Source organism: Bos indicus, chromosome 18 (genome assembly GCF_029378745.1).
Source record: "Bos indicus isolate NIAB-ARS_2022 breed Sahiwal x Tharparkar chromosome 18, NIAB-ARS_B.indTharparkar_mat_pri_1.0, whole genome shotgun sequence".
NCBI lineage: Eukaryota > Metazoa > Chordata > Mammalia > Artiodactyla > Bovidae > Bos > Bos indicus.
In genome coordinates, this window is record NC_091777.1 from 3102255 (window position 1) to 3124145 (window position 21891).

At 44.0% G+C, this 21891-nt stretch overlaps 1 protein-coding gene across 7 annotated transcripts in view; it reads left to right on the top strand.

Moving 5' to 3' along the window:
- Nucleotides 1-7838: 7838 nt before the first annotated feature.
- The window catches only part of ZFP1 (ZFP1 zinc finger protein), a 30872-nt gene continuing 16819 nt past the window's right edge, over nt 7839-21891 (top strand). Inside the window, exons 1-3 of one of the 7 annotated variants that reach the window (XM_070770335.1) lie at nt 7839-8000; nt 15077-15155; nt 15249-15306. In XM_070770335.1, coding sequence (XP_070626436.1) covers nt 15292-15306 — 15 coding nt within the window. In that variant the 5' untranslated portion in view covers nt 7839-8000; nt 15077-15155; nt 15249-15291. Of the gene's footprint in view, nt 8001-9471; nt 15156-15248; nt 15307-16295; nt 20351-21891 lie in introns of those variants that run through there. The other 6 variants (XM_070770333.1, XM_070770329.1, XM_070770331.1 and 3 more) reach the window with 6 other exon arrangements.

Below are 21891 nucleotides of genomic sequence, written 5' to 3' on the forward strand. Positions count from 1 at the left end.
CATTCCTTCCTCATCTACAGCAAGCACAGTGCTGGAAAGGCCGTGACAAATGAGACAGACAGTCCTCGTATGCACAGAGGATCCCTGGATCTCAGCCACTGACCTTGTAAGACCCCTTCGTTCATTGAGGATTAAGATGGCCTTGTCAAGCACTCAAATAAGATAAAAATTTTTTTGAGGCTCAGGTTAGTTCCATTCCCCAGAGTTCATTTATGTTAAAAATAAAGGAAAGAAACTCCCCTGGTGGTCCAGTGGTTAAGAACCCACCTCGCGATCCCTAGTCAGGGAACTAAGACCCCACGTGCATGCACGTGTGTGCTGTCGTGTCTGACTCTACAACCCTGTGAACTGCAGCCCGCCAGGCTCCTCTGTCCATGGGGATTCTCCGGGCAAGAAGAGTGGAGTGGGTTGCCATTTCCTCCTCCAGGGGATCTTCCCCACTCAGGGATTGAACCAGCGTGTCCTGCGTCTCCTGCATTGGCAGGTGGATTCTTTTACCACTGAGCCGCCTGAGAAACTCCTTGCTGCAGAGCAACTAAGCCTGTTGCTACAACTACTGAGGCCGGACGCCACAGCTAGAGGGTCGGTACCTCCAACAAAAGATCCCCCATAACGGAACAAAGATCCCACGTGCTGCAACGAAAACCTGATGCAACCAAATAATTTTTTAAAAAATAAAGGAAAAGATAGCATAATATATTCACTTTGCTACAAATTAGAAGAATTTTTGCAGGGCCCCTACTTTTCAGTTTTGCCTTGAAAAAAGTAAATTGAAGATCACTTCTCAGAGCCCTAAACAAGGAGGGAAAAGCTTGTGATTAGATATCATTCCTTTTCCATCATCTCAGCTATAAAAAAGAGGGAGGCTGGTCAACTGGCTGGGAGAAATTGGGGACCAGATGGAGTGGTGTTGTCAGACACTGGAAATAATACAAGGAAGGAATATCCACCGGTAGGGGTCTGATTATGGAGTCTTAGAGTTATGATTATAGGAATTATGGAGTCTAAGAGAGTCTTGGCTCAAACCTAACCTGCTGAGTAAAGCCTTCACTAGCCATTCTGCTCAAAAGCGCACCCCTCCACAAGCTCCTGATACAACTTTTGTGGGGGGCATGCCAAGTGGTGTGTAGAATCTTAGCTCCCTGACCAGGGATCAAACCCTTGCCCCTGCAGTGGAATTGCAGATCCTAAGCACTGGACCACCAGGGAAGTCCCTGATATGACCTTCTTAGCAGTAAATGCCATCTGACACGCTCTGTTTTACTTGTTTATTGCCTGTCTCCCCAAGTAGAATGGAAGCTCACAAGGAGAGGGCTCTGGGTCACTCAGAGCAGTGTCCATGCACAGTGCCTGCCGCCAGCAGGTGCTTGATAAACGATGGCAGGAATGCTGAATAAAGGAGTAGAAAACAAAGACACTTGGAGGAAAAATTAAACTTATTCAGAAAAAGAATTGTTTCAAGACCTGGAAAGGAGTAAGGAATCACTGGTAATATTTGGCTAAAATTTCTTCTTAAACCTTGACCTCAGGTTCAGAGTTCAGATGAAGGAAGAGAAAATTGACAATTAAAATATAAGGTGATTAAGACAGTCCAGACCATGTGGAAGTTCTTCAGATTAGACAATCCAGTGTTTTTAGCATATAAGTAACAAAGGGGAAAAAAAGGTTTGGAGGAAGGACCTATGTATTAAAAGACAATAATTCTGGGCCATGGATTCATTTGGATTTTTTTAAAAATATTTATTTATTTGGCTGTGCCAGGTCTTAGAGTGTACAGGATCTTTAGTTTTGGCATGCACACTCTCAGTTGCATCACGTGGGATCTAGTTCCCTGATTGGGGATCAAACTTGGGCCCACTGCATTGGGAGTTAGGAGTCTTAGCCACTGGACCAGGGAAGTCCCCGACTGGATCTTGAGTTTGAAAAATTTGAAGAAATGTATGATGCTCATGGAAACAAGTTGGAAATGTGAACACCAACTGGATATTTGAATAATATTTAGGAAATACTGTGAAATTTTTAGGTGTGATAATAGTGCACAGTGACTGTGCATTAAGTATGACCCACAGACCCCTGAGGTCTCCAAGACCCTTGCTGAGGGTCCAGGAGGTCAAGGTCACTTTTGAAAAATTACATGCTGGGGAGTCTCCTGGGGGTTCCAGACAGTGGCACCAAACTGCACTGGCAGTCACTGCCTTCTTTTAGTGTTTTCGGGCCATGCTGAGGCATGCAGGGTCACAGTTCCCAGACCAGGGGTGGAACCCATGCCCCGTGCGGTGGAAGCACAGAGTCCTAACCACCAGACCACGAGGGAAGTTCCTGGTGGTCCCTGCTGTCTGCACTCTCACACAATTACAGGAAAGAAGCGCCAGTTTCACTAAAGAATGACTTCAGTGGAGCAGTAAGAATGATTAATTGTGCCTGTCTCAACCTTTCAGCGCTCGCCTTTTTAATACTCTGTCTGATGAAACAGGAAGTACATACAGAGTATAATACTTGTGCTGCACACAGAGATGCAATGTTGTCTCCAGGAAAACCACTTGTGCTCTTGTTTGAGTCATGAGTTGAACTAGCTGCTTTTCTCATGAAATATTTTTACTTGAATGGCTTACAGTCAATCGAAGGCTGGGTGTTTGGCAGACATTTTCTCAAAAATGAATGAAGTGAGCTGTCATTTCAAGAAAAACAAGTGACTACAAGTTGTTCCTCAATGGTAAAATTATCTTTCAAGTGAAAATTTGAATGTTGGCAAAAACCTGATTCTGCTTCCCAAAACTTATGAAAGCTTTTCTGTTGAGACCAGTGGTGATATTATTATGGTCATTTGATACTATGCAGTAAAATGTATCAACATTTTAAAGATCTTTAGGACTCAGTAAGCCAGTATTTTTCAAGTGACCAGGGTATGATATGACAAAATCATGGATTTGAGATAAAGGATCCATTCAAAGTGCAAGAAAGACCAATGAATCTTAATGTAACAGAGTACACAAGTTGTTTGATAAAATTGGATGATCTAGGATCCGTGCCCCATGGGAATGTCATTTGATCAAATGAACAAAAATAAATTTTTTTTGCCAGTATCTAGGAACAAACCCATAGACAGAGGAGCAGAGGAGCCTGGTGGGCTCTGGTCCACAGGGTCACCAAAGAGTAGGACACGACTGAAGCGACTCAGCGCGCATGCACGCAGGAACAAACCACACTTTATTTATGTGCTTTGGAATATTTGCTCCACTCTCAACAGTCACTATCGTAACAAAGTCTTTTTGCATCCGATAACAGCGCCGTCCAAGCATGTAGTTACTGCGAGGTGCCAATGCTTGTTGGAAAGGAAGTTGATGCTCCAACATGCTGGGAAGATGCAACAGCCACTGGGACACGGTGGGTAGTTGACTGAGAAAGTGTGAAACCTTAGTGGAAGGTCAAAAAAATTAAAGGCAACATTTAAATTAAAATTTGCAATATGTTTTTTTTTTTAATCCTCCACACTTTCCCTTTATTCCTAAGAGGAAATTAATAAAGAATAATGTGCAAGGTCTTCAGAAACAACCCCCCACACAGTACTCTACGTTGTTGCATAAGGCAGTCGGGAATTTAACTCATGTGTGTGGAATTTAACTCATTGGGGGAAGAGTGTGTATTTATTCTTTTTATACATTTAAGTATTTAGTCTTTTTAAAATATGTATAATTTTTTACAAAAATAGGCTCACACTCTACATAATCTGTGTGATCTGCAGTTTTCATTTCTGAATGCATTAGACACCTCCCCCATGGAGTTAGCATATGTGTGTGTGCTCAATTGCTCAGCCCTGTCCAACTCTTTGCAACCCCATAGACTGTAGACTGCCAGACTCCTCTGTCAATATGACTTCCCAGGCAAGAATACTGGAGTAGGCTGCCATTTCCTTCTCCAGCGGATCTTCCCGACCCAGAGATTGAACCCAAGTTTCCTGCATTGGCAGGTGGATTCTTTACCACTGAGCTACCAGAGAAGCCGAATGGAGTTAGTATGCATTATCATTTTCAATGTCTCCCCAAATTCCATTTACATATTATGATTATTTTAATTACATCTACTGAAAGATTTTTAGATTTTTCCAGTGTTTCGTAGCAGATATAGGCTGCGATGTGAGAACATTCATGTATATACATCGTAGTACAAGATTAAAATCTATAATTTAAAATTTTTAACTTTTGATACAATAAGGCCTTCAGAAAGATTTTATGTATTATAGTCCTACCAGAATTGCATAAAAATTTTTTTTTCGGGGCTTCCCTGGTGGTCCAGTGGTTAAGAATCTGCCTTTAGTGCAAGGGACACCAGTTCAATCCCTGGTCTGGGAGGATCCCGCATGCCGTGGCGCAGTAACTAAGCCTGTGAGCCGCAACTATTAAGCCTTTGCTCTGGAGCCTGTGAGCCACAACTACTGAGCCCGTAAGCCTAGAGCCGGCACTCTATAACAAGAGAAGCCACCTCGGTGAGGACCCGGCTCACCGCAACTAGAGAAAGCCCATGTGTAGCAACGAAGAACCATCACAGCCAAAAATAAATAATAAAATAAATGAATGAATACACATTAAAAACTTTTTTTTGCCAAGTTGTTCCAACCCTGGGTATCCTTACTCTTTTAAAAATTGTCCAAACTGATAGGTCAAAATGATATTACATATGTTATCATATTGCTTTTCTTTGATTTTGAGTAAAGAGAAAACATTTTAAAAATATTTCTTTAGTTGCATCGGGTCTTTTAATTGCAGCATACGGGGTCTTTGGTCTTGATGCTGGATCTTTCGTTGGGGCAAGCAGATGGGCTCAGGCTTGGTTGCATGTGGGGTCTTAGTTCCCTACCACGGATCGAACCTATATCCCCTGTTTTGCAAGGTGGATTCCTAACATTGGATCATCATGGAAGTCCCCTCTGCCTGCCTCTTGCTTGAAGAAAACTTTTGTCTTGTAGGCCTTCCCCAAGGTTCAAGGAGCAAATTTAATCCAAGAAATACAAACATAAAAACAGAGTCAAGCAAGTCAAAATAGTAATTGTTTAACCATTAGACAAATTCAGGGACCTTTAGTTACTCCTCAAGGGCTGTAGATAATATTGTGAACCATATCCTTGAGCTACTTCTTGAAACCTCCACCAGATAGAAGAAGTTAACTAAATATTGACCACAAACATGTAGACCCCAGACCAGTTGAAACCAGAAGGTTGGTGAGTCAATCAAGGGAGACTCCTGATTACTTCATCACCAGTCAATCATAAAAATGTCCATGAGCTGATTACCCCACAACCTTCTCCTTCACCCTGTCTTTGCTTTTTTAAGATTGATTTGTTTATATATTTTTGGCTGTGGGGGTCTTCATTGCTGCGTGTGGCTTTCTCTAGTTGCTGAGGGCGGGGGCTGCTCTCTAAATGCGTGTGGGCTTCTCATTGTGGTGGCTTCACTAGTTGTGGCGCACAGGCTCTCAGGCGCTCGGGTTTCAGTAGTTGAGGCTAGAGGCTCTAGAGCCCTGGCTCAGTAGCTGTGGTGCATGGCTACAGTTGTTCCACAGCATATGGGATCTTCCCGAACCAGGGGTCAAACCCACGTCCCCTGCATTGGCAGGTGCACTCTCAACCACTAGACCACCAGGGAAGCCCCATCCTGTCTTTAAAAAATTTTCCCTGAAAGACATCAGGGAATTCCTTTCTTTGAAGCAGTATCTGACCCTACACCTTGCTTGGCCTTGCCATAAACTCTGCACTTCTGTTTACCACAACCTGGCATCACACATTGGCTTCAGTGTGTGCATACAGACCCAGGTCTGGTTCAATAACAGTAGATTTTGAGACCGTATATTGTTTAATTGAAAACTGGTTGCTCCACTACACACCTATGAGTATGGCCAAAGTCCACAACACTGACAACAGCAAAAGCTGACAGGGATGTGAAGCAACAGGAACTCTCATTCATTGCTGGTGGGGATGCAAAATGGTACAGCCAGTCTGGAAGACAGTCTGGCAGTTTTCTACAAGGCTATATTCTCACTATACAACCTAATCATTGTGTTCCTTGACATTTACACAAATGAGAAACATTTTATTTCCATGCAAAACACTGCACAGGGATGTTTATAGAAGCTTTTATAATTGTCAAAACTTGGAAGCAGCCAAGATGTCTTTCAGTTGCTGAATGGGTAGATAAAATGGTGGTACATGCAGACAATGAAATATTATTCAGTGCTAAAAAGAAATGAGCTGACAAGCCATGAAAAGACATGGAGGAACTTTAAATGCATATTACTAAGTCAAAGAATGGAGAAGGCAATGGCACCCCACTCCAGTACTTCTGCCTGGAAAATCCCATGGACGGAGGAGCCTGGAAGGCTGCAGTCCATGGGGCCGCTCAGAGTCGGGCACGACTGAGCGACTTCACTTTCACTTTTCCCTTTCATGCATTGGAGGAGGAAATGGCAACCCACTCCAGTGTTCTTGCCTGGAGAATCCCAGGGACAGGGGAGCCTGGTGGGCTGTCGTCTATGGAGTCACACAGAGTCGGACACAACTGAAGTGACTTAGCAGCAGCAGCAGCAAGTGAAAGAAACCAACTTGAAAAGGCTACAAACTGAATGATTCTAACTATATGACATTCTGAAAAAGACAACTGTTAATAGGGAAGAAATTTTGTATTCTATTACAAGTTAATCACTAAAGGGATATTGCCTCAAAGCTTACATTATACATAATCACCCATCTCTGGGAACCCTGCTTCCCAGGTCATGTGCATTAGGCTAAAATACCTTTCTTCAGCTCACTGGAAGCACCTTGACCAGGCCCACCTGTGAATAACTGCACGAAGAAGAAATTAACATATCCCCTCCAGAGGCTGCCGGGAACCAGGAACTGTTTGACTCCACTCCCTCCCCTTTTATGGGATGTATAAAGGATGCCCGAATCAGAAAGTAGGCAAGATGGTTCTTTGGGACATGAGTTTATCATCTTCTTGGTGTGCTTGCTTTCCCAGTTCAGTGGCTATTCCTTGCCCCAACAACTTATTCGTTGACTTATTGGTCTTCCGTGCAGCTTGGACTCGGTAATAATCCTAGCGGTACAGTACAAAGGTCAGTGACTTTCGGGGACTTAGGGAGAGGGAGGGAAGGAGGAATAGATGGAGCACAGGGGAATTTGTGTGCAGTAAAACTACTGTGTGATACTATGGTGGTGGATACATGTCACTGTATGTTTGTCAAAACCCATAGAACGTTCAACACCCAGCGTGAACCCTAATGTAAACTATGGACTTTGGGTGTCTTGTCAGTGTACATTTAATTGTAACAAATATACCACTCTGGTACTGGGTGTTGATAGTGGGGGAGGCCATTCATGTGTGGGCACACGTGGTACATTGGAACTTTCTCCTCAAATTTTACTGTAAATCCAAAACTTAAAAAAAAAAAAAAAAACCTACTAACAGCACATGGTACCTTTATGGCCAGTTTTATTTATTTTTAGTATCAGAAATGTAACTTAATATGTTATATATAGTTATCTTTGAAAGGTGAGATCATGGGTGATATTTGCTCTATTTTATACATATTTTCTAATTCAAATGCTGTGATCATAGATTACCTGTGTAACCTTTAAAAGCCAGGATTCCTATTTTGGGGGAGGTGGTGATTGTAACTCATACTCCCTTTGGTGGAAATGAGGTCCAGGCCAAGGGATTATCATGGTCAACACTCATCCGATCGGCTGAACAAGGTGAAAACTTTCCTGAGAGTCCCTACGGTGTGGCCCTGCGGGCTTATGGGAAATGTAGTCCCGAAGTTTGACGGACCACCCCTCGGAGGACCCTGGGACGGCGTGCAGCCCCTTGCATGTGCGCATGCGCACTGCTGCGAGCGCGCCGGTGGCCGCCCTTCCCCCACCTGCAGCCGCGAGTAGGTGACAGGGCCCCGGTCTCCCCACCGTGACCCAGCCTGGCCCTGTGCCACGAGCGGAGGCTGTGCCCCTCCAGGTAGGAGGGGGCCTGCCAGGCCGCCCCGCGGGGCCGCGGGGGCCGAGGGGCAGGGGACGAGGGGTGGGCTCGTGCCCGCGCGCGGCGGGAGCCCAAACTTCGGAGCCCCTCGGGGCGGCGACCCTCGGGGCGGCGTCGGCGGCGGCCCGGCGCTGTCGGCGGCGCGGGGCCGGCGGGGCCGCCCGGCCAGACGTGCGGGGGCGGGGACGGCGCGGCGGCGGGCGGCGGCGCGGGCCGGCCTCCCTCTCTTTGTCCGGCGGGGCGCCTCCGACCGGCCGCGGAGGTCTCCGGCTGCGCCGCCGCGCTCTGGGAGCCGGCGGGCGGGCGCGCGCGTGACCCGGAGGGCGGTGCGGGGCGAGGCCGGGGCGGGGCCGGGCGCGCCTCAGAGCGCGCGGGCGCCGCGTGCGCCACGGCCGCAGCCTCGCCGAGGAGGGCGGCCGGAGCGCCCTGGCGAGGCGCGGGCCGCGCGGAAGGCGACGCCGCGACCTCCCCGCCGGGCCCCTCAGCCGGGGCTCCCCGAGGCGCGCCCTCTCCTGCGTCTTCGCTCGTTCCCGCGCTTACCCGAGGTGGCGCAGCCAGCTGGTTCTGTCACACGAACGACAAACATTTTTTATTTTGCCTCTTAATTTTGCTCACCAGTAGTTTTTACCGTGGAGGCGTTACGGTTTTTTCTGTGGTTGAGTTACTGCTCTTCCTTTATTGGACACCCCAAAACCTTCACCATTTTGAGATTATACACCTTTGCTGATGATTCCCACTGATACTTTAGAATAAATTATATTTAAAAAATCTGTTCGTGCTTCTGTGATCCAGTTGATGGTTACATTTAATTAGGGGGGATGGACACCTTTATAATGTTGGTTCTTACTATAAGCTTTCCCATTTGTTCAAGTCTTTCATTTTTTTTCCCCTTAGGAGCACTTTGTAAGTTTTTTCATAAATATTTGCGTTTTTATATTATTGTTCTGTAGTAATTTATTGCTATGAAGATGGAATCTTTTCCCCATTATTTCATCTTTTTTTCTCTCGTATTTGATATTTCCCACTTTGCTTATTTATGTGTATTTGAGATTGCTCCTTTTTCTCCTTAATTAGTGTAGCTAGTGGTTATTATTTTTTTAATTGCAAAAGAGTAACTTTTTAATGTCTGTAGCATCTGTAGTAATGTCTCTCCCATTATTACTGACATTGATTTTAATCCTGTAACTGTCCTCTAAATACTGCTCTAGCTGCATCCCTTAAATTCTGGTATGTTTTGTTTTTCATTTCCATTCAGTTTTTTAAACTTCCCTTGTGACTTTCTTTTTCACCTGTTAGTTGTTTAGAAATTTGTTGTTTAATTTCTAAACATTGGGGATTTTCTAGATCTTTGTCTATTACTGAATTCTAGTTTAATTCTGTTTTGATTAAAGAATATACTTTGTTACATAATTCAGTTCTTTAAACCTTGTTGACTTGTATTTCCCTGGAGGTCCAGTGGTCCACTTGCCAATGCATAGGACTCGCTTCAGTCCTGGGAGGATTCCACATACCTGGGGCAGCTACTGTCCATGCTCAGCGACAAGATAAACCACCCCAATGAGAAGCCTGCACACTGTGACGAAGAGTGGCCCCCACTCACTGCAATTAGAGAAAGCCTGCTTGTAGCAGAAGACCCAGCACAGCTAAAAATAAAAAATAAAAGTTTTGTTTTATTTTATGGCCAAGGATATGTTATACCTTGAGGATGGTTTTTATGTACTTTAATGACTATTGTACTGTTAGTGGTAGAGTTTTCTGTAACTACTAACTGGGTCAGGTTTGTTGGTAGTGTGGTTGTTTTTCTGCATCTTCACTGGTTTTCTATGTACGTGTCTTGTCACCTGAGAAAAGAATCCTGAATTCTTGAGCTACTATTGTGGATTTTACCTATCTTTTCTTTCAGTTTTATCAACTTGGGGCTCTTATATTTTGAAGTTCTTTTGTGCATAAGCATTTAGGATTGTTACGTGTTCTGGTGATTTGATACATTTATCATTGTCATTTATTGCAGTGACATTATGTAATGTCACACTTTATCCCTGGTAATTTTTTTTGTTCAGTCTACTTTGATATTAATCAATCCAGCTTTCTTTTGATTAATGTGTTCAAGGAATCTTTTCTTATCCTGTTACTTTTTTTTTCCCCACTGTGCTGCATGTCATGCAGGATCTTAGTTTCCCAACCAGGGATTGAACCCATGCTCCCTGCTCCCTGGTTAAGTCCAGTCTTAACCACTGGACTGCCAGGAGAGTCCCTCTTCTTTTTGTTTTGATCTAGCTATTCTTGGTGAAAATTCAATTAACAGTCAAGTTAAGAAAATTTTATTTGAGCCAACCTGAGGATTATAACCCAAGAGACAGACTTAGGAGCTCTGAGAACTGTTCTGCCTATTAGATGTTGAAGGAATAGTCATATACTTGTTTTTGAACTTTTTATCTTGTATTGGAGTATAGCTGATTAACTGGAGAAGGAAATGGCAACCCACTCCACTGTTCTTGCCTGGAGAATCCCAGGGACGGGAAGCCTGGTGGGCTGCCGTCTATGGGGTCGCACAGAGTCGGACACGACTAAAGTGACGTAACAGCAGCATAGCTGATTAACAATTTTGGGATAGTTTCAAATGAACAGCAAAGGGACTCAGCCATACAAATACATGTATCCATTCTCCCCCAAACTCCCCTCCCATCCAGGCTGCTGCATAACACTGAGCAGAGTTCCCTGTGCTATCCAGTAGGTCCTTGTTGGTTATCCATTTTAAACACAGCACTGTGTACATGTCCATCCCAAACTCCCTAACTATCCCTTCCCCTCAGCAACCAAACCAAGTTTGTTCTCCAAGTCTGTTGAGTCTTTTTCTGTTTTGTACGTTTATTTGTATCATTTCTTTTTAGATTCCACATATATAAGGGATATTAGACACTCTTCTGACTACTTCAGTCAATATGACAATCTCTTGTCCATTTTTGAGACAGAGGATCATTTATCAAAATGACATACTGACATAAAGTTCACCAAGTACACAGTAGTTCAACTAAGCATGTGCAGAGTGAACCTCAAGTCATCATGACCTCTTACAGAGTTGAGAAAGAACATTACTCTTTTAAGAAGTTACATTGCTCGAATCAAAAGAAAACAGATCTTTATGGCAAGTAAGCATTCCTACCTTTGAGGTGGTCTGGTTAATGTGTAATGCAGATGGACGTATCATACTAAACAGGGAGGGAGGAGGCTCAAATAAACTTATTGAGTGAATCACAGTGAACTTTTAAATATATTCCACTGCTTTGCGTGTAAGGTAAGATCCTTAAAACTATACTTCCATCAACAATTTCATCATCTCATCTTTTATGCTATTAATGTCATATTTTACTTTTACATATCCTATAAGTTCACAAAACTTTTCTGGTCTTTTTGGTTTAGACAATTAATTATCTTTTAGATTGATTAAAAGTAAGATAAAATGTCTTTATAGTTCTCTTCATTTTAACCACTCCCAGAGATCTTTATTTCTTTGTGTAGATCCACATTTCTGTCTGGTATCCCTTCTACCTGAAGAACGTCTTTAAAATTTTTTATTGTAGTATAGGACTACTGGTAATGCATTCTCTGTTTTTGTTTGATAAGGTTTTTATTTCACTTTCTTTTTTTTTTTTTTTTTGGTGAGATATATTTGCTGGGTATAGAATACTGGATTGGTAGTTTTTTCTTTTTTTAAAGATGTCACTACATTGCCTTCCAGCTTATATAGTTTCTGATGAGAAATTGTGATTTTTTTTAATGTTGAGTCCTCTGTACAGGCAAACCTCCGAAATAGCATTCAGTTCCACATCACTGCAATAAAGCAAGTCACATGAATTTTTTGTTTTCTCAATTCATATAAATTTGTTTACCTTTATACTGCAGTCTATTAAGTCTGCAATAGTGTTATGCCTAAAAAAATGTATATAACTTTACTTACTTTTAAAATATTTATTTATTTGGCTGTGCTGGGTCTTAGTTGCAGCAGGCAAGATCTTTGATCCTAGTTGCAGCGTGTGGAATCTTTAGTTGTGGCAGGGCCGTGCCTGGTGGCTCATTGGTAAAGAATCTACCTGCCAATGCAAGAGACTTGGGTTCTATCCCTGGGTCAAGAAGATTCCTTGGAGGAGGAAATGGCAACCTACTCTGGTATTCTCACCTGGAAAATTCCATAGATGGAAGAGCCTGGTGGGCTCCAGTCCATGGGGTCATAGAGTCAGACTCGACTTCCTGACTGAGCCCACACACAGGATCTTCTGGTTGGAGCCTGTGAACTCTTAGTTGCATCATGTGGGATCTTGTTCCCAAACCAAGAATCGAATCCAAGCCCCCTGCTTTGAGATCGTGGAGTTTTAGCCACTGGACGACCAGGGAAGTCCTCTACATACCTTAATTTAAAAAGGCGTTATTACCGGGACTTGCCTGAAGGTCCAGTGGCTAAGATTCTGTGCTTCCAACTCAGGGGGCCTCGGTTCAATCCCTGGTCGGGGAACTAGATCCCACATGCCACCACTAAGAGTTTGTATGTTGCAATTAGGAGATCCTATCCAGCAATACGTGAACCGTGAACTTCCTGATGTTCAAGCTGGTTTTAGAAAAGGCAGAGGAACCAGAGATCAAATTGCCAACATCCGCTGAATCATCGAAAAAGCAAGAGAGTTCCAGAAAAACATCTATTTCTGCTTTATTAACTATGCCAAAGCCTTTGACTGTGTGGATCACAATAAACTGTGGAAAATTCTGAAAGAGATGGGAATACCAGACCACCTGATCTGCCTCTTGAGAAATCTGTATGCAGGTCAGGAAGCAACAGTTAGAACTGGACATGGAACAACAGACTGGTTCCAAATAGGAAAAGGAGTATGTCAAGGCTGTATATTGTCACCCTGCTTATTTAACTTATATGCAGAGTACATCATGAGAAACACTGGACTGGAAGAAACACAAGCTGGAATCAAGATTGCCGGGAGAAATATCAATAACCTCAGATATGCAGATGACACCACCCTTATGGCAGAAAGTGAAGAGGAACTCCAAAGCCTCTTGATGAAAGTGAAAGTAGAGAGTGAAAAAGTTGGCTTAAAGCTCAACATTCAGAAAACGAAGATCATGGCATCCGGTCCCATCACTTCATGGGAAATAGATGGGGAAACAGTGTCAGACTTTATTTTTCTGGGCTCCAAAATCAGTGCAGATGGTGATTGCAGCCATGAAATTAAAAGACGCTTACTCCTTGGAAGGAAAGTTGTGACCAACCTAGATAGCATATTCAAAAGCAGAGAGATTACTTTGCCAACAAAGGTCCGTCTAGTCAAGGCTATGGTTTTTCCTGTTGTCATGTATGGATGTGAGAGTTGGACTGTGAAGAAGGCTTGAGTGCCAAAGAATTGATGCTTTTGAACTGTGGTGTTGGAGAAGACTCTTGAGAGTCCCTTGGACTGCAAGGAGATCCAACCAGTCCATTCTGAAGGAGATCAGCCCTGGGATTTCTTTGGAAGGAATGATGCTAAAGCTGAAACTCCAGTACTTTGGCCACCTCATGCGAAGAGTTGACTCGTTGGAAAAGACTCTGATGCTGGGAGGGATTGGGGGCAGGAGGAGAAGGGGATGACAGAGGGTGAGATGGCTGGATGGCATCACTGACTCGATGGACGTGAGTCTGAGTGAACTCCGGGAGTTGGTGATGGACAGGGAGGCCTGGCGTGCTGCGATTCATGGGGTTGCAAAGAGTCGGACACGACTGAGAGACTGATCTGATCTGATGTCTCCACTAAGATTGAAGATGCTGCATGCTGCAACTAAGACCCAGTGCAGCCAAATGAATAAATAATTAAAAATGTTCTTACTACAAAGTGCTAACCATTAACTAACAGTGCTGAGTTGCCACAAACTTTCAATTTGTTTTTTAAAAAAAGCAATCTGAAGAGCAATTAAAAAAGAAAATATGTCTATATGGAATCTGTCAGGTTTTTTTTCTGGCTGCTTTTAAGAATTTCTCTTTAACTTTGACTTAAATATGATATGTCCAGGTGTGTCTTTGTTTTGCTTTTTGATACTTAAGCATCTTTGGATAAATTATCCTAGTTTCTTGGATCTGAGGTTTGCTATTAGCCATTTTTGGAAAATTCTTGGTTAATATGTCTTCAAATACTACTTTTAAAAATATTCATTTATATATCTGGCTGTGTTGAGTCCTAGTTGCAGCCCGTGGGATTGTCATTGTGTCACGTGGAATCTTTTGTTGCGGCCCCCAGACTATAGTTGTGGGTACGGGCTCAGTAATTGGACTGAGCATGCTTAATTGCTCTGAGGGGCATGGGATCTTACTCTCCAAACCGGGAATCAGGCCTGCACCCCCTGCATTGGAGGTGCGGAGGCTTAACCACTGGACTGCCAAATTTTGGGCAATACATTATTTTTGAAAATAATTATCTATGTGTTTACCTGTGCTGGGTCTTAGTTGGGGCACATGGGATCTTCAGTCTTCATTGCAGCATGTGGGATCTTACTTTTAGTTGTGGCCTGTGGGATCTAGTTTCCTGACCAGGGATTGAACCTGGGCCCCCTGTACTGGGAGTGTGGAGTCTTAGCCACTGGACCTCCAGGGAAGTCCCTCCAATACATTTTTGTTAGGCCATTTGATATTGCACTACAGCCCTTGGATTCCTTGTTTTTTGTTTTTTTTTTTTTAAACTTCCTCTTTGTGTCTCAGTTTAGGTAATTTCTTTGGACCCAGTTTCTTTGGGTAATTTTTCTGTCTTCAGATTTACTGAAAATTTTCTCAGCTTTGTCATAGCATTGCATATTGAAGATGGTCTTTCAACTCTGTTACTGCATTTTTTTTTAGCATTTCCATTTTTTTTCTTGATGGTTCCATCTCCTGAAGTTCCCTGTTTGTTAATTCATTTTGTAAATCTTTTCCACAAAGCTTTAATATATGAATAATAATTTTAAATTCCCTGTTTGATAATTTAACCAGTTATGTTTTCTGCTGTTTGTTTTGTCAGTTAACAATTGTCTTAGTCTTACCTTTTCAGATGTTCTATAATGTTTGATTGAAGGTGGCTTCTGCCAGCATGATCCAAAGGACTAGCCCGTGAGGTGGAATTTTCTCAGGTGACGTATAACAATTTATAAACAAGTCATTCTGGAAGTTCTGAAGCAAGTCAGACCTTTAATAATAATACCTTCTGTTTTCCTTTCTTCCAGTTCTGCCTTCATAGTTCTCTGTCTTTACCAAAAGCTGCAGAAAATGAATAAATCCCAGGTGAGTTGTTTATTCCTAACTTTTCTGTGCATTTGAGGAAATATATAAGGACCTAGAAAATGAAATGAAAGGTATAAATGAGTAAAATTCAGAAAAACATAGTAAGAATAATCAATACCAGCGGACAAAAAGTAAAATCAAGTTAATCAGGTATTTTAAAAAAAGTTAAAAAGTAAATCAAGTTAATTAAGCAATTATTGCATTGATTATGAATACCATTTCCTTGGTTCTCGAGTATTAGGTATAAATTAGTTTTATGAACATTCATATAGATTGTGTTTTGAGCAGCATTCCCAGGAAGAAAAACAGGTTGTTATTTTATCTCTAGTTTATTCATATAGCATTCTTCAGGGTAATACAGTGTGTATTTTATTTTTCCAGTGAGATTAACTTGATGCCAGAAAACTCACTAAAGAGCTGGATATGTATTTAAACTCTCCCCCTAACTTACACGAGTTCCGTTGTCATTACTTTCTTGAGTAGCATTCCAGAATGTACTTCTACATATTTACACAAGTATAAGCACAGATTATCATGAGATGGCGTACTAATTATACTGTTCTGCTCATATGTGTTTTGTTTTGCTTTTAATGAATAGACTTCATTTTTTTAGAATAGTTTTGAGCTTACAGAAAATTTGAGTGAAAAGTACAGAATTCCTTTCCTCCCTCTGCACACATGGTTTCTTCTCTTATTACCATCTTGCATTAATGTGGTATAGCTGTTAAAATTGATGAGCCAATGCTGATACTCAAACTAAAGTTCATAGTTTACATTGCTGCTGCTAAGTCGCTTCAGTCGTGTCCGACTCTGTGCGACCCCAGAGACGGCAACCCACCAGGCTTCCCCGTTCCTGAGGTTCTCCAGGCAAGAACACTGGAGTGGGTTGCCATTTCCTTCTCCAATGCATGAAAGTGAAAAGTGAAAGTGAAGTCACTCAGTCGTGTCCGACTGGCGACCCCATGGACTGCAGCCCACCAGGCTCCTCCGTCCATGGGATTTTCCAGGCAAGAGTACTGGAGTGGGTGCCATTGCCTTCTCCGATAGTTTACATTACGATTTGCTTTTGGTGTTGTGCATTCTGTGTGTTTTGACAAATGTGTAATGACATGTATCCACCATCATTGTATGTTAGAGAATAGTTTCACTACTCACAAAATCCCCTGTGCTTCATCTAGTCCTCCTTCCCTCCCTTTCCTTGAGCACCTGGCAGAATTGGAGGGGCAGTGAAAAAGATATATATTACCTATATCACTGGTTTCCTCTTCCAGAATGTTATACAGTTGGAATCAGTCAGTATGTAGCCTTTTCAGACTTCCATTAACAATCTGCATTTAAAGTTCTTCCATGTCTTTTCATGACTTGACAGCTTATTTCCTTTTAGCACCCAGTGATATTTCATGGTCTGAATGTACCACTATTTATTTACCCATTGAGCAATTGAAGGACATCTTGGTTGCCTCCGGGTTTTGACAGTTACGAATTAAGCAGCTATAAACATGTCTGTGTAGTGTTTTTATGAATGTAAGTTAATCATTTGGGTAAATGCTAAGGAAAACTAAAGCTGGATTGTACAGCTAGATTGTACAGCAAGAGTAGTTTGTGAGAAACTGCTCAACTGTCTTTCAGAGTGGCTATAATATTTGCATTCCCACCAGCAGTGAGTGACAGTCTGTGTTGCTTCACGTCCTTGCCAGCATTTGGTGTTGTCAGTGTTGTCAACTTTGGCCACTTTCGTAGGTGTTTTGCAGTATAATTTGATAATTCTCTGACATCTTAAGTATCTTTACACATATTTACTTACCATCTGTATATCTTCTTTAGTGAAGCACCTGTTAAGGTCTTTGGCCCTTTAAAAAAATTTTTTTTTTACTGAAGTATAATTGATGTACAATGTTGTGTTACTTTCTGCTGTACAGTGAAGTAATTCAGTTATACATACATATGCATTCTTTTTAAAAAATATTCTTTCTCATTATGGTTTATCATAGGATGTTGAATATAGTTCCCTGTGTTATATCTTGGGACTTCGTTGTTTATCTGTATGTAATAGCTTACATCTGCAGACCCTAACCTCTCACTCCATCTCTCCCGCAACCCCTGCCGCTTGGCAACCACAGGTATGTTCTCTGTGGGCATGATTCTGTCTGTGTTTCGCAGATAGGTTAGTTTGTTCTGTTTTTTAGATTCCGTACATAAGTAGTTTTATATGGTATTTGTCATTCTCTTTCTGACTGACTTCACCTGGGAGTCTGTTGTGTGTGGACCACTCGTGGATTCCAGTGTACTTAAGTCTCTGATCTCGTTTGGATTCTCCCGCTGTAGCTCATGACAGAGTGTTGAGCACACTTCCTTGTTCCATCCAATGCTTGTTCATTTTTCTTTGATGTATCTCCAGGTGTCTCTTTGTGACACTCTATCTGTGTCTCAGTGTGTATGGTTTCATCCCAGTCTCCTTGGTCATCTCTTCAATCACTGTATATTTGCCTTTTTTAAGCCTAAGCTTTTGTCTAACTCTGGGAGTCTCTTTGCATTTCCTGAATTAATTCATTGTATTTATTTTTAGATTGAGGCTTTAGGGAATTCCCTGTGCCATTTGTCTTTTCAGATTGCATTTGTAAGGAATTCCCTGAGCCAATTGTCTTTGTCTCATTTACTTGATATAGTCTGATCATCTCCTGTATCTACCATGTTGTTGCAAATAACATGATTTCATTCTTTTCTAAGGCTGAGTAATTGTTCATGGCATATATGTAGCACAACTTCAGTATATAAAGCTCATAGATGTTGTGGTTGCTTCCATATCTTGGCTGTTGTAAATAATGGGTTCCTGAATGTTGGGGTGCCTTATTTCATAGTATAGTTTTCCATGCACATAGGCTTGGACAATCTCACTGTAGGTCTGGGTTTCGTTTTAAAGGAACCTGCATAAGGTTCTGCATCTTGTCTCAGCAATTTTCATTCCCAGAGGCAGTGGAGGAGGGTTCCCTTGTGGCTCAGCTGGTAAAGAATCCTCCTGCAATGCGGGTGACCTGGGTTCGATCCCTGGTTTGGGAAGATCCCCTGGAGAAGGGAAAGGCTACCCACTCCAGTATTCTGGCCTAGAGAATTCCAGGGACTATGGAATTCTATGGGGGTCGCAAAGAGTCAGACACCACTTTCACTTTCAGTATTTATCCCTGTGTTGGGATATTATGGCCGCTTTGGTGCCTTGGCGCCGGGAAAGAGTGCCTTTCTGAAATGTGGGGTGCCTGTGTTGTTTCAAAGGATGCATTTCCCTGAATATAGGGCCTGGTGAGGGCTTGCAGGATCTCGTGGTAGGTGCTGGTTTTGTTCTAAAGGAACCTGCAAACGGTTCTCCATCGTGGCTGGTCGCGATTTCCATTTCCAGGAGCAGTGGAGGTGGGTTCCCTTCTCTCCCTGCAGGTCTCCAGCATTTATTGTTCTGATTTGCTGGTGAGGGCTGCCTGATGATAGTTGGTTGTAGGTTTGCTTGGCATTTCTCTAAGAATTAGGAAGGCGGAGTTTTTTTAGAGGTGCGGATAATTGGTTTCCACTAAGTGTGAGGAATATTTACTGTTTGCAGTTGGGTTTTGAAAGTCAGGCCTGTTTTGAATTCTATCTCTCTGAGCTACCGTAGGTTATTTGTTGAGGGCAGGGTCATTTAGCTTAATCAGGCAGGCTTCTGACTGGGAAGAGCGTGTTCAGTTCAGTCACTCAGTCGTGTCAGTTCAGTTCAGTTCAGTTGCTCAGTCGTGTCCGACTCCGTGCGACCCTGTGGACTGCAGCACGCCAGGCCTCCCTGTCCGTCACCAACTCCCGGAGCTTATTTAAACTCATGTCCGTTGAGTCAGTGAGGCCATCCAACCACCTCATCCTCTGTCGTCCCCTTCTCCTCCCGCCCTCAATCTTTCCCAGCATCAGGGTCTTTTCCAAGGAGTCAGTTCTTCGCATCAGGTGACCAAAGTACTGGAGTCTCAGCTTCTGCATCAGTCCTTCCAATGAATATTCAGGACTGACCTCCTTTAGGATGGACTGGGTGGATCCCCTTTCGGTCCAAGGGACTCTCAAGAGTCTTCTCCAGCACCACGGTTCAGAGCCCCTGCTTTGACGATTTGTTCCAGGAAACGGCCACAAGGCAGAAGCACTTTTGCCGGCTGTGGTCAGTCAAGTGGGCACCTAGAACCCAGCCAAAGTCGTGTTCCTGAGTTGTAAAGTAGCGTGCACACTGCCCGAGTAAACACCAGAGAGCGTGGGTGTCATTCCTCCATGCCCCTTTCCTCACAAAGCCCCCTCACCACCTCCGCCTGGCCAGAGCCATCTCAGCCACCAGAAAGCTGCGCTGTTGAGGCTGTTTCCTATATACGTGGATTCTGTAAGGAAGAAGTTGAAATTGGGAACCCCCCCACCAGGAGAAATGGAGATGGGGACTTGTTAAAATGCTTCCAGCCCAGAGTGGAAGTGGGGGGACTCGGTGCAGTAGCCCCGGTGTGGGTGCAGGAGCGCCTGGCAGTTTGGTCAGCTGTGGCATGTCCCAGAGGGGACCAGGCGCTGTAGATGCAGTGAGGGCTTCTGCCCCGCACACCCTCTGCAGCCCCGGAGGCGGGCTGCGGGCTCCAGGGGTGTGCCTGCGCCCCAGTCACCAGGCCTGAGGGGGATGGGGTATGTGTCTGTTTTCATTTCCTCCTGTCCCTGTAATGTGTATTTTGCACTGGAGTCTACTCAATTCCTGTTATCGTGTTTGTTTGTGGTGGAACAAGAAGTGGATTCCTTTATGTTCATGCATCTGTTCTTTTTGGATTCACTTCCCCTGTAGCTGTTGACAGTGTTGAGCACACTTCCTGGTTCTGCCCAGTCTGTGCTTGTTCATTGTTCTCTGATGTGTCTGTGGGTCTCTTTTTGACCATGTGTCTGTGTCTACGGTGTACTGTTGAATCCGAACTTCCTCAGTGATCTCCGCACCCCGACCCCAACCCCCAGGGTCCGTCTTGTGTTTGATAACCTTACATTTGTTGTGTGACTGGGAGTCGGACTGTGTTTGCTGGTAAGTCTTAGGTTGATTGTATTTTTCGATTCCACCTGTAAACAAGACCCTGTGCCATTTTTCTCTGTCTGATTTACTTGACACACTGTGATCATCTCTCGATTCCACGTTGCTTCAAATGGCATTTTTTCATTCTTTTCTATGCCTGAGTAGTTGTCCGAGGCATATATGAAGCACAGCTTCAGTATTTACCCGTGTGCAAGGACTTTATGGCTGCTTTGGCGCCTTGGCGCCGGGAAAGAGTGCCTTCCTGAAATATGGGGTGCCTGTGTTGTTTCGAAGGATGCATTTCCCTGAATATAGGGCCTGGTGAGGGTTTGCAGGATCTCGTGGTAGGTGCTGGTTTTGTTCTAAAGGAACCTGTCTCCATCGTGGCTGGTCGCAATTTCCATTTCCAGGAGCAGCGGAGGGGGATTCCCTTCTCTCCCTTCGGGTCTCCAGCACTTATTGTTCTGATTTGCTGGTGAGGGCTGCCTGATGATAGTTGGTTGTAGGTTTGCTTGGCAATCTAAGAATTAGGGAGGCAGAGATGGTTTCAAGGTGCGGATAGATGGTTTCCATTAAGCGTGAGGAAAATTTGCCGTTTGTATTTGGTTTTTGAAAGTCGGTCTGTTTTGAATCCTCTCTCTCTGAGCTACCCCAGGGTATTTCTCGAGGGCGGGTTCCATCAGCATCCCGCAGGCCTCTGTGGGGGAAGCGCGTGTTCGCCCCTGGCTTGGCGGTGTTGTTCCAGGAAACGGCCACAGGGAGGCAGCACTTCTGCCAGCCGCGGTCTGCGCGGTGGGCGCCCAGAACCCGAGCCTTCGTGGCGTTCCTGAGCCTGACGTGGTCGTCAGGGAGCGTGCAGACCGCCTGAGGAATCGCCGCAGAGCCTGAGTGCCCTTCCTCCGCGCCCCTTTCCTCTCACAACCACCCTCCCACCCGCACCCCTGGGTCTGAGACGGCAAGAGCCATCTGAGACCCAGAAAAGTCCTGTTTTGAGGCTGTTTCCTATGTAGGAGAGACTGTAAGAAGTTGAACTTGGGAACCCCCCTAGCAGGAGAAATGGAGACGGGGGACCTTTCCAAGTGCTTCCAGCCCAGAGTGTCCAGTATTATGGGGATGCAGTAGGCCGGGTGTAATGGCACCCCACTCCAGTACTCTTGCCTGGAAAATCCCATTGACGGGGGAGCCTGGTGGGCTGCAGTCCATGGGGTCGCTAAGAGTCGGACACGACTGAAGCGACTTAGCAGCAGCAGTAGCAGCCCGGGTGTAGGTGTAGGTGTGCCTGACTGTTTGGTCAGCTGTGGTCTGCTCCAGAGGGGACCAGGCGCTGTAGATGCAGTGAGGGGTTCATGTCCCGGCAGTCTTCTTTAGCGCCCCCAGCCCCCTGGTATCCAGCCCTTAGATCCTAGCCTGCTGGGTCCCCAGGAGTATGACCACCCAGGTCACCGAGGCCTGGGTGGATGAGAATGGTCTTTTTTTTTTTCATTTTCTCCTTCCCATGTAATTTTTTTTCATGGAAATATAATAGTTTTACATTGTTTTTAGTTTTAGGTAGA